Here is a 12,143-nt window from a genome sequence, read left to right on the forward strand (position 1 = left end):
AATAATTTTAGCTATCATATCCGTGGTGTTGGGCTTAATACGTGAAAGTGCCATACTGCTTATATGGCGTTATTGGTCCATTAAATTTAATTTTATAGCTGTTTTGTTTGGGTGCCTAATATTTATAAAATTTTTATTTACTTTAAGCTATTGTTTTAAAATAACAAACTAGAAATTATTATTTTACCTTAAAACAATTCTAAAACTTTAAAACTGAAAATATTACTTTCTCATAATTTTTTTAAAAATTGCTATAAATAAGAGGAGAAATTGCAGAAAAAATTTCTGTGTTGGCAAAGCTTATGTTTGAATATTTGTTTTTTTTAACTTAATGAATGATAGTTAAAAGGATATTGACCACCATATATATCTGTAGGAATGATTTAAAGCCTCAGTTAAGCCTTAATTCCTAAGCTTAAGATCATAAAGCCTTAATTATGAAGCAGCAGTATTTTTGAGTGCTGGAAAAATGAAACAAATTTAATTGCTATATTATTGTCATTGACAAAAATCTTCTGCTTGAAGTTTGAAAATTGACTGCTATAGACAGTGTCTGCCACATTTATACTGACTTTTCCAAGATGGCAAATTATCTGTTAAATCTATAAAAGTTGGCTGCTATTTATGCTATGGTTTTTCACCTTTCCAACTTACTCTTTTAAAGCAGTCATAAGTGTCTGCTGTTTAAATTAATAAAAATTGACTGCTATGGTCACCAGTCAACTGACTTTTCTAAAATAGACACAAGTGTCCACTGTGGCATATGATGATTTAAATTTTTAAAAACTATCTGCTATGAACACCAGTGTTTTTCACCTTCCTGCTGACTCTTTTTTTAAGCAGTTGTTAGGGTCTGCTGTTTATATTTAAAAAAATTGGTAGCAGTGGTCTCCACTGTCATAAGTGTCCACTGTGGTAATTTAAAATTCAATTTTTAACTATGATTATTAAATTAAATTTTATTAAATTAAATATTCAATTATGAAATTAAATATTCAATTATTAAATAAAATTTTCAGTAATAACAATGATAGTGTATATTAAATTAAGTTTAACTAATGATATTTATCTATCATGTTTATTTTAAAAATTTTCTGGTTAATTGTTATAAAACTTTAATTTGACTTTTTTGATCTTTGTATTTATCAGAATCTTTCATAAATAATGTATGTTTTATGGATTTTCTAGGTTTTGCAGCGAATTCAACAGCAAGCTGGATTTATTGAATTTTCCTTATTGCACTTTGATGAGGCAAAAGAGTTATTTCAGGAGAGTCAACTAGATGTGCGAGAGGTTGTTTATTTTGTTTGCTTTATGTTTTTAACACATATTAAAAAGAAACACCTTTATAATATATAAACTCTAATTATATCAGTTATTTATTATCTTTGCTTCTTTTTTAAGGAAGTTCATTGCTTTTTATGTTTTTAAGTAGTTTTATTGAGATACACAAAATGAAATTGCTTCTAATATAAATTACCCAAAAACCACTAATTTTATCTTAGTTCTAACCTTGACAGAAATTTTATTTATTAACCATTTGGGGTTTTAGCTTTTTTTATTGACAGGTTGGTATGAGTAGATTAATTTTTTTAAATTGTTTGCTTTTATATAATAAGTTAAATTTAAATATATATATATATATTTGTTAGTGTATTGCTTGAAGTTGTATATTTATATTGTAGTTATTATTTGAAAATTTAAACAGTATAAAAACTTTTGGTTTTTATTAATATTTTTGCTCTTTACCTTCCTTTACATTATATAATTTACATAATATCTAGAAAAATTGTAAAAGGCTTTTTAAAGTTGAAAAATACTAGAGTATAAGTGATTTTTTTTACTTGAAGCAAATATCATACCAGCAATAGTTACTTGTATTTTTTCATGAGTTTCTGAGTTCCATCATTAAAAAAAATAATAATCTATAGTGTACCAGATTGACTTTAAAATATTCAAATTGACATTTTTTATGAGCCAACGCCTTGAGCAGTACAAATCCTTTGAAATCTTAGTTATAAAGCTCAAATTTGATAAAGTGATAAATTTTTCTAAACATAAATCAATAAGAGTCTCAAATCTCGTCTTAACATTTTTGTTTTTGGCTTTCTATCTTTTTTTAAAATTGTAGTTCAATTGATATATAGTTATCATGAATTACGTTAAACTATATCATTTTTATCTTTAAACTTAGAAAATTATTTATATTATTTAAGTTTGCAATTCACTATTTTGAAACTTTATCAAATTTTGCTACTATGCTGCTTATTAAAAAATTCTGCTACTACATTTTGTTAAGTTATATTAATTTAAAAAGAGCTAGAAAAAATGTAAATATAATCTAAAAAGTGTATTTTTTCCCCTCATGCATATGTGTTATTTTTTCTCCTTTCTCATTTTCATTAATATACTGTCACAATTCAGCTAGAAATTAAACCATCGAAATTAAAAACCTGCTTTTACTATTGCATGGCTACAAAAAATGCTTACTTTGTGTGAGTTTTGTTTGTTGCTGAATTTCGTGACTTATTTTTTTTTTTATACTAAAGATATTTAAAAGGTTGTAATTTTTGTTGTATCTGTCTAGCCATTACAACTAATGTAGTTTAGATTAACCATCTTATCTACTATTCTACTTCTAACGAGAACTGTGTTGTTTTTTCTGTGCAAGGAAAATATATAATTGCAGTTCTGAAGAGAAACTCACTCCTTTATTACAAAGAATCAGAAGAAAAGCATTACATTATTGCAAAGTAATATAAATCAGTGAAACCAATAATTTAGAACTAGATGCTGCTTTGTGCAAATGATTAATTAAAAAATACACAATATATCACTAATGTAACTATTCCCGTGTGCTCAAAAGAGGCAACAGTGCAAGTGGAATAAAATAAAAAATATTTTTTTCTATTTGAAAACAGCGTATGTATTAAATTATATAAATAATGTAGAATATAGCTCTAAACCTTTGACTTTCGGAGTTTATTATAAAAAAAAATTCATTTTAAAACAGTGTTACGTTTATACAGTCAAACTCGTTTATAACAAGCTCGGATTTAACGAGAACTCCGATTTACCGAGGAAAACGAGAATATTTGGTTGGATCAATGTTAAGTCTATGGAACAGAAGTCGCTTTTAACGAGCAAGACCTGGTTTTTGTGAGCAATAGTTTTATGTCTTGCAACTTTTTTTCTCATCTTTCTGTCTTATCTTTTTTTCAAAATGATAAGAAATGAGCTTGAAATCAAAAAAACACAAAAAAAATTTTTTTTTAAGTATATAGATTAATGAAAAAAATAAATGTTTTGGTAAGAATCATTTCCTTTATTTTTCTTTCCGTTTATTGTTTCTTTCCTTTAAGACTGTAGCGCAACTAGAAATTTTTTGCTGGTTGGGGAGGGGGAGGTTAGTTGTCATTAAATTAAGAAAAGTATTTGATTAAATTAAATTAAGGTAAGTAAGTACAGTCGAACTCGTTTATAACGAGCTCGGATTTAACGAGAACTCGGATTTACCGAGGGAAACGAGAATTTTTGGTTGGATCAATGTTAAGTCTATTGAACAGAAGTCGCTTTTGACGAGCAATATTTTTCTGTCTCGCAATCTTTTTTCTCATCTTTCTAGTCTTTCTGTCATATCTCTTTTTCAAAATGATAAAGAAATGCGAGTGAAGGGGGTTAGTTGTCATTAAATTAAGAAAAGTATTTAATTAAATTAATTAATGTAATTAAAGTAAGTAAGTATTAATTAAATTTTAAGTAAGCTCAATCATTTGACCTCCTAAGCCCCCCCCCCTCTTCTGGTTGCATGCCTGTCTTAAGGACTAGTTTATTACGAGCACTCGGATTTAACGAGTACATGTTACGGTCCCTTTGTGCTCGTTATAAACGAGTTCGACTGTATTAAATACCGATAAAGCGCCCCCCTTAATTTTGACGAAAATCGGCGTGATATAGAGGGGGGCCGATAAACGGTACTCAAGAAAATTCTAAGCACCGTCTTTCTTTTCTGCTCAATCTTTTACATTCAACTCTCCCACCACACCCTAAATTTTTCTCACATTCTTATCAGTGAGTGTACATTCCAATCAAGGTGACCTTGACTTCTAATCTTTTTCGTTTTTTCTTTTAAGAAATTTATATTGTTAAGACAAAAAAAATCAGCTATATTCTTTTTATTTTGAATTTTATTCTGTTGAAGTAACTTACTTTATTTTATCTTTTAAAAATAAAAACGAAGCCTGAAGAAAAAAATAATAATAAATCTGTATCAAAGGAAACATCTGTTTCTAAAGCAGTTTAAAATAAAGTGAGAAGTAAAAACACCCGCATTTCCAATGAACAAAATAAAGAAATGGAAGTTGGAAAAAACTGATCAATCAATCTTGACAGCTGTGCTTTACTGCCCCCGAATTTCCCTCCTCTGTTTGACCATAAATTGGCCACACCCAGTTGACATTGAAACTACCACATGGACAATAAAATGAATTTATCCCTTTTGCGATTTTTTATTCGATTCATTAATTTTTTTTATTTTGCCGCTTTTTATTTTTTCTTGTTAATTGTTGCTTGCTTGCTTTTTTTCTTTTTTTATCGTTATTAATTTTTAGCTTGTTTTTTGTTGCTATTCATTGTTAGTTTGTTAGCATTTAGTTTAAAAAGCTTTTTTTTTTTCTTGCGAGGTAAGCGTCTTTTGTTAAAACAAAATGTTATCTAAAAGAAAAAACGAGAACTATGATCTCGCTCCAAAGAAGAAACGATTATTTCTTCTTCATAGGATTCTGATTATTTCTTCTTCTCTTATGATGGGCCAGTTTTAAATTCACCCCATCATAATCTATGATCGAAACTTGACTAAATTTATTGGTTTTTCTGAAATTAACAGTGGAATTGAATTATAGTAATATTTGGGGGCCATATTGGAATTTCCGAAAGAGATCCGAAGTGCGGCATTTCGTCAGTCCCGTGAGTGTCGGATTTAGGGTCCTATTCTTCCTTTTCTGTTCACTTAAATTACAATTGCTAAGGCGCTAAATAGATTTCTAGCTTGCGATTTTTCTTCAAGCTGGGGGTGGATACAAGATGCATACCTTTTAAATTTTCTCCTTATGCGATGTTTTTTTAAAATTATTATTTCGTTTATTTATTTTCTTACAGGCTGCTGCCGAAAGTTAGCTAAGAATTGGCGATGTTCTGCAGCAGATCGCGATACGGGCGAATATTTCGTCGACTTCGTTATTAATTTTTTTTAATAGTCAGAAAATTATTTCTTAAATAACTTTCCTTGACAAATTTTTTTGCTACAAAAAAATATTTCGTCGGAAGCGCCGCTGCATGTAGGAGGGGGGGGGGTTTTTTGGGTACTGATTGGCAATCTGCATAGATGTGAAACTACAGGGGGGCGCTTTATCGAGTTGGGGCGCTTTATCGGTATTTTACGGTAATTAAATTTTAAGTAAGCTCAATCATTTGAGCTCCCAATCTTCTGGTCGCACGCCTGCCCGAAGGACCCGTTTATTACGAGCACTCGGATTTAAGGAGTACATGTTACGGTCTCTTTGTGCTCGTTATAAACGAGTTCGACTGTAATACAAATGCTTCCATTGTCCGAAGTAAGATCAGCCCTAATAACTTTAGATAATTGAGATCTTACTGTATATAACTAATTCGAAAGCCTCTTTTTATTTTAAAAATATCAAGGTACATCAGAATATTTCTCTTAAAACTTTTCATTTTTATATATCCCAATTTTCTGCATTTTTGTAAAATATGAGAGTTGCTATATTTTCAACCATATCTTGGAGTGTTTAACAGTATAGTATTTTTTATTATTTTATGCTGAAATTTGAATTAATTGTGGTATGTATATATTTACTTTTTCAGCTTATCAGTCTATTTCCTGACTTAATGCCTGGAAGTTCTTCCTTCATTCGCATAAATCCTCCGCTGCATGATATTGGGAACGTTCTTGAAATGTGTTCATTTGATGAAGAGTCCGTTGCATCATCCAGGAAGTTTTTGCTTCATTATTTAGAATCTATCAGAAACTCTAGTGATGCTGTTGGCTGTAAAATGGTACGGTTTCTTTTTTTTTTTTAGCCAGTTTTCATGTTTTAACATTTGCTTGTAATTAAATGAATAAAATATTATAAATTAGCAAATAAATATAATGTTCCCCTTGTCCTAGAGTTGAGATTTATCGGTGTTTGTTCATTAAAACCTAGATGTGTTTTATGCAATAGGATGACACATACTCATCTGATTTTTGTTAACATATTTATATTTTATTAAAAAACAAATGTAGTTCGAAGATTTATTTTAAAAAAATAATTATGCAAGTAAAATTTATGTACAATGAATAATAAATTTAATTTTTCCTCAGAGAAAGCTGAAAACCTGCTATTTTTTATAAGGAAAGACAAAAGTGTGTACAACATCAATGTTTTCTAATGCAATATATTTTACAAATACTTTGCTTTTTAAATTTGAAGATAAATTTATATTCTTCCTAAAATTTCATATTCTTACTCTGCAAAATAATAAAATTATAATAAATGATATAAATATGATTGATAATGACCCCCAAAGCAAAATTTTTTTATCTTGGGGTTCTCTTCTAAAAAAGGTTGAGAACCCATAATTTTGATTCCATTATGAAGCTTCAAGCTTTTTTATTCCCTTTTAAATTATCATGAATTTTCTATCAACTTTCAGGAAATGGACACATCACTATTAAAGCTATATGCTGAGTATGATTATCCCTCTCTGTTATCATTTTTGGCTGGTGCTGATGTTGGTTGTCAGCCAAAGGAAGGAGTTGAAGTATTGCAGAAATATGAAAGATATCATGCATTAGCATTGTTCCATTTAAAACTTGGGGATAATGACTTAGCCCTAAACGTTTGGGCAAAGTATGTTAAATTCCTCTTCTTGCATGTGATTCTAAAAGAAATGTTTCTTATTCCTTATTTTGATTTTCTCCTATATGAAAGGTGTCTGAAACATATGGAAATGGACAAATAGCTCTCAAAATATGCATTGGACCAAAAATATAAAAACGCACATGAAATGAGTATTTTGCAGTTGTTCTTCACATCCCCATCTGGTAGTGAGGTTATGGGGTCAAGTTTAGCATCATTGAACTCGTATTCGTGTTTAATTTTAGAATTTAAATTTAATGTGTATTTTTTAAGATATTTGATCATTTCCAAAACTTTTCAGACACCCTATAATTGATTTATTGTTCCGCTGTAGTTAATTTTATTGAAATTCGTTTACTTGAAAGTAGTAAGACTAAAACAAAACCAAGTTAAATCCAATGTTTCCCAAAAGAAGTATTTTTGTAAAAATTTGTTCTATTCTTATCCTAAACTAACATAAAATTGGAAGTATTCCTTCATAATTTGTTGAAACAGACTGTCCTATTTACCTAAAAACTATTTCTATGAATCATTATTGTGTGCTTATTATTAAATATATGATTCTTATTCATCATTCTCTTTGTGATATTGATTGATATCCAAAAGTGTAAAATAATAAAATGATGGATATATCTGTATAAAGATTATTTTATATTAGTTATTGTTATGTAGATTATCCTCAGAACAAAATCTCTTGCCTTACATAGAGACAATTTGATTATTAAATTGTTTAATGACTACATGTTTTGTATTTTGAACAGGTTGACAATTAGTCTGCATCCTGTAAATAATTAATTTTTAAAAGTTACTAATGGTTCACTTGTTATATTGGCATTGCAGAGCAGTTTAAATGGGGGATGGGCGTCTAAAGTAGTTCCTGCAAATATTTATGTACTTCGATTCCATGTAATAAATTTTGTATTAAAAATCCAATATTAATAAAATAAACATTCAAAAGTTTACCATGATGGTGCAATTTATAATTTTGTACATAAATATAGTTTATGTATTATTTATATTCATATATTGTGATAGTGTTTGAAAGAAGTAATGCATAGGAATTTCTTTTATACTTCAATTTTAAATAAGTAATTCAATTTCCAGCAAAGATCTAAAATCATTACTCCATTTCCTTTTGATATCTTTTTACACCATTTTAGAAGGAAAAAAAATCATTATATTTTATGAAACAAAAAACTGAAATTATTTTGTTAAGTTTTATTAATCATTTAAATTTTTTTAAATCAATATATTGTGTGTATGTATACATATATAAATGATATACCTATATACAATTGGAAGTAACAATGACTACTAAAGCAACTGAGTAAGCATTGCATTGTTTTAAATAACATTTGAAATAGAAAAAATAGAACACTAAAATCTATGGTACACACTTAACAACAATCAAAATTAAAGAGGAAAAAAAAACTGATCAAAAATTTCAATTTTATAAATCTGCTATAAATTTACATTTTGAAAAAAATATTCCAATTTTAAAACAATATAAGAATATATTATATTCCTTTTTCTCCCTTTTTTTTAAAAGAAAAACATAATTCAGTATGTAGCATTTAATAAATTATATGCTATATAATGAATTATGTAATATACATGCTCATTTTAATTTTGGTTTAAGTTTCTTTGAAAGCATGTTTAATAAGAATTTAATTGCTTAATCTTTAAAAAAAATAATAAAAAAAGATTAATTTAAATTGTTATTTTTTATTTTTGAAATAGAATAATATCTGGTGACTATTCAGATTCCTTATATCCAGGAATGCCTCATTTTATTGATTTTCTATGCAAGTAAGTTTATTTCAAAATATATAAAGTTCATCTTATTTTACTTGTTTGAGGAAATTTTGTTAAGTTATTAGTTGAGCAGGTTTAAGTACCAGCATTCAAGAAGGTTTACTTAAATCATTGGAGTAGTTTATTTATTACTTTTTCAAATTAATTTTTATGCTTTCATTGTTTAGTCAGGGTATGGATCACATTTGTGGATAAAATGTGTGTTTTTTTGGTCAGTTTATAAACAAATGGGATAATTCAATTTTAAATATATATGTTTCACCAAATTGTAATTTTAAGATGTGCTTCGCAAAAAATTTTTAAAATGTAATCTCAAACTGTCTTTTAATGGTTACTTTATTTTATTGCTTATATTTCCTTTCCATTTTGATTGTTTTTCTTTATTTTTAAATTTATTGTTTCCTATTTGGAGTGACAAAGGTCATGTATTTTATTATAACTTACTTGTTTTTATTCTCTTACTTTTGTTAAAGCTTTCACATTTTCCCCAAAACCCAATTTAACACAAGCCTACCTTTTGTTTTGGTTAATTGCGTTTTACAACAATTAATCTTGTAAATGCTCTTGAATTGACAGATAGAAACATTTTAAATAAAAAAAGCAACTCAATTAACCTTGAGCAGCAGCATCTTTTAATACAATTCTCTGTGTAATACCTTTATTTGTTTTATTTTTCTGTCTAGTTTTTAGCGAGTCAAATTTTCACTTGATGTCATCATCACTGAGTCTTAAATTATATTACCATTAACATCAAACTTTCATATTCATATACTATTAAACTCAATTATTTTAATCAAATAAATGTTTCTTGGTAAACTTAAAGTAACCTAAAGTACGATTTGTGTTTTGTTAATATCTTCATTAATATTTTCCAAATCATCAATTGTTGTCATACTTGAATAATTTTTTCAAAAAAAATAATAATAATAATAATTTAGGGAGTGTTGTCATATTGAAAAGTGAATGAACACTATTAATAATGCTGAATTTTCCTTTGGGATATAACTATCATGTGTCCGTAACATAAAGGAAATGACTCCATACATAAAAATTTGTCGCTGTTTGTGATATTTTTTGAACAAAATTTTTTTTTTAAATCTTAAAACGTTTAATTAAGTTTCTATTACAAAGCCTTGGGTTTCTTATGGTTAATGGAAGTTGCGTTAAAAACCTAACTAGAAGCTTAATTTTTGAAGGGATAAAAATTAGAAAATAACTAGAAAAATTTAATAATGAATTGAATTCAATAATACAATTCTACTGGCGCATGGAATTCAGTAATTAAATGTGCCAGTAATCCTTAAGTCTAGAATATCATGAATGAAATAAAATGTGAGAAAATATTTGCGTAAAACTATGATAAATAATTTTTAATTGAATTATACAAATTAATTTGATTAAAAACATTTAATCACAAATTAAATAAATTAATTTGTGATATTTATTTTCTAGGCTTAGTGATCACTTACTTTTGTGGAAGTATGTTGATTTTATTTTAGAAAGAGAACAAGAACTAGGTGTTAAAGTAAGATATTTTTTTCATTTTAATTATTGATGAATAAAAATGTTTCTGTATAAAGATTCAAAAGATTTCTGATTTTTCCTTATAGATTTTTACTGACCGTCCGTCATCAGAACCTTCGTCTGAAAGGTTACGTCCTGATTTTATTGTTGAGTATCTTCATCGATATCCTCAAGCTTTATTGAAATATTTAGAACATTTAGTATTAGAAAAAAAGTTAGAAGTAAGTGGCATAAATTCTTCTTGTAAATTCTTTTTATTTGTCATTTTTTGAGCATTTTAAGTGTTTCACGAAGGTCAATTATTTATAACTTGAAATATTAGACTAAACTCAGTGGCACGACAGCCCATAGAGGGCCAAGGCCTACTGTGCCCATCTCCGTTTTCTTGACCTTTGGGCTCTGGGGTGCAAGAGCAGTTGTTCTGGTTGGATGGTCAACCCAATGTGGAACCCCCAGTGTTTAGTTCCCAAGCATGCTTGGTACTCATTTATCGAGCCACTGAAGGCATAAAAGGCTGAGTCAACCTTGCCTAGCCCGAGGAAACTTGAAATGTAACTAAAATATTTCTAAAACTCAATTTTTTTATGAAGTCATTATCCTTTTCTGTTCAATTATTCTAAATTTTTTCGCCCTTTAACTCTATTTTTTTAAAAGGATATATTTTGTGCTCTGGATGAGCTTTGTGTTCAGCAGTTGCTCTTAGAGTTTATGCATCAGAAGTCTATTGTCAATGATGTCTCAGCAAACGTTAACTCTTAACGTGTGAGATGATATGGATAAAAATCCAACCTTAAAAAAAAGAAAGAATAGCATTGAAGTATAACAATATTAAGAAAAAAAGAAATTATCTCTAAACAATTTTTACTACCACCGTCAAAAAGATTATTTCTTATGTTATTCTCTCCAATTTATTTCAGAGTTTTTTTTCAGACTCGTAACAAAAATAAACTTGATTAATTAAATTTTCTTATAATAAAATTTTGTAAGTGTCATGTACTTAAATACTTTTTTTAAGGTAAAAGCAAATTTTGTTTGATAGAAATAAGTTGTCTCAAAAATGTATCCTTTTGAACAGTTTATTTATAATGATTTTAATTTTAAAAACAATAAATTGTTCACAGAATTTTTAATATGAAGAGTTGTTTGCTTATAAGTTTTTAGTTGTATTGAAAATAAATTAAATGATTTAATTGGAAATATGAATATCTGTTTAAAAAATAAAAAATATTAAACTAAATTACAATTTTTAAATAGAATATTAAATATCTAGATTAGAAATTATACCGTTTGAGAATTCAATAAGATGTTTTGAAACAACTTGTAATATATAATATGAATAAAATTGCAGAATATGTTTATAAATTTATACTTTTTAACTTAAATTATCTTTTAACTTAGAATTTTTTAAATGGTAATTTTCGTTATAGTTTAATTTATAACTTGTGAAAACATGTATCTAAAGTTTTATAATATCTCACTAAGTTCAGCTTTTTTTTCCAAAACTTCTGTGGCCTGTCTGAGATATCCTTAATAGTTTTTATTTCATTTAATTATAAAATATTGCCTTTTTTATTCAACTGCATAATTTAATAAGAAAAAGGTTTGAAAATATTTGTTTAAATAAAACCAGTAGTATGTTTTTCAAAACATAGTTTTTGAAAATTCTATAAATGTTGCCATTTCAGTTAAAAAAAGAACAAATTTACTTTTAATTTATTTTAAAATTATTAAATAAATTTCAGGCAATAGGGATTTTAGATATTGCATCCATACTGATTTTTTAAAATCAGTTTCGCAGGGTTTGTTGCTATCCTGATTTTTCTGAAAAATAATGTTTTATCTCGATTTGTTTTGATTTTTATCTTTGTGTCTTAATATTTAAAA

General features: G+C 27.3%; 1 protein-coding gene across 2 annotated transcripts in view; it reads left to right on the top strand.

The window, feature by feature from the left end:
- LOC107445488 (transforming growth factor-beta receptor-associated protein 1) overlaps positions 1–12,143 on the top strand; it is a 35,552-nt gene that overhangs the window by 15,488 nt on the left and 7,921 nt on the right. For both annotated transcript variants that reach the window (XR_006225862.2, XM_016059889.3), the window contains exons 11-16: positions 1,189–1,293; positions 5,884–6,075; positions 6,715–6,911; positions 8,661–8,729; positions 10,188–10,260; positions 10,346–10,480. Coding sequence is in view for 1 of the 2 variants with exons in the window: in XM_016059889.3 (XP_015915375.1) it covers positions 1,189–1,293; positions 5,884–6,075; positions 6,715–6,911; positions 8,661–8,729; positions 10,188–10,260; positions 10,346–10,480 (771 nt within the window). In the remaining variant the exon portion in view is untranslated. The remainder of the gene's footprint in view (positions 1–1,188; positions 1,294–5,883; positions 6,076–6,714; positions 6,912–8,660; positions 8,730–10,187; positions 10,261–10,345; positions 10,481–12,143) is intronic.

The sequence above is a fragment of the Parasteatoda tepidariorum genome, chromosome 10 (assembly GCF_043381705.1).
Source record: "Parasteatoda tepidariorum isolate YZ-2023 chromosome 10, CAS_Ptep_4.0, whole genome shotgun sequence".
In the NCBI taxonomy this organism is placed as follows: Eukaryota; Metazoa; Arthropoda; class Arachnida; order Araneae; family Theridiidae; genus Parasteatoda; species Parasteatoda tepidariorum.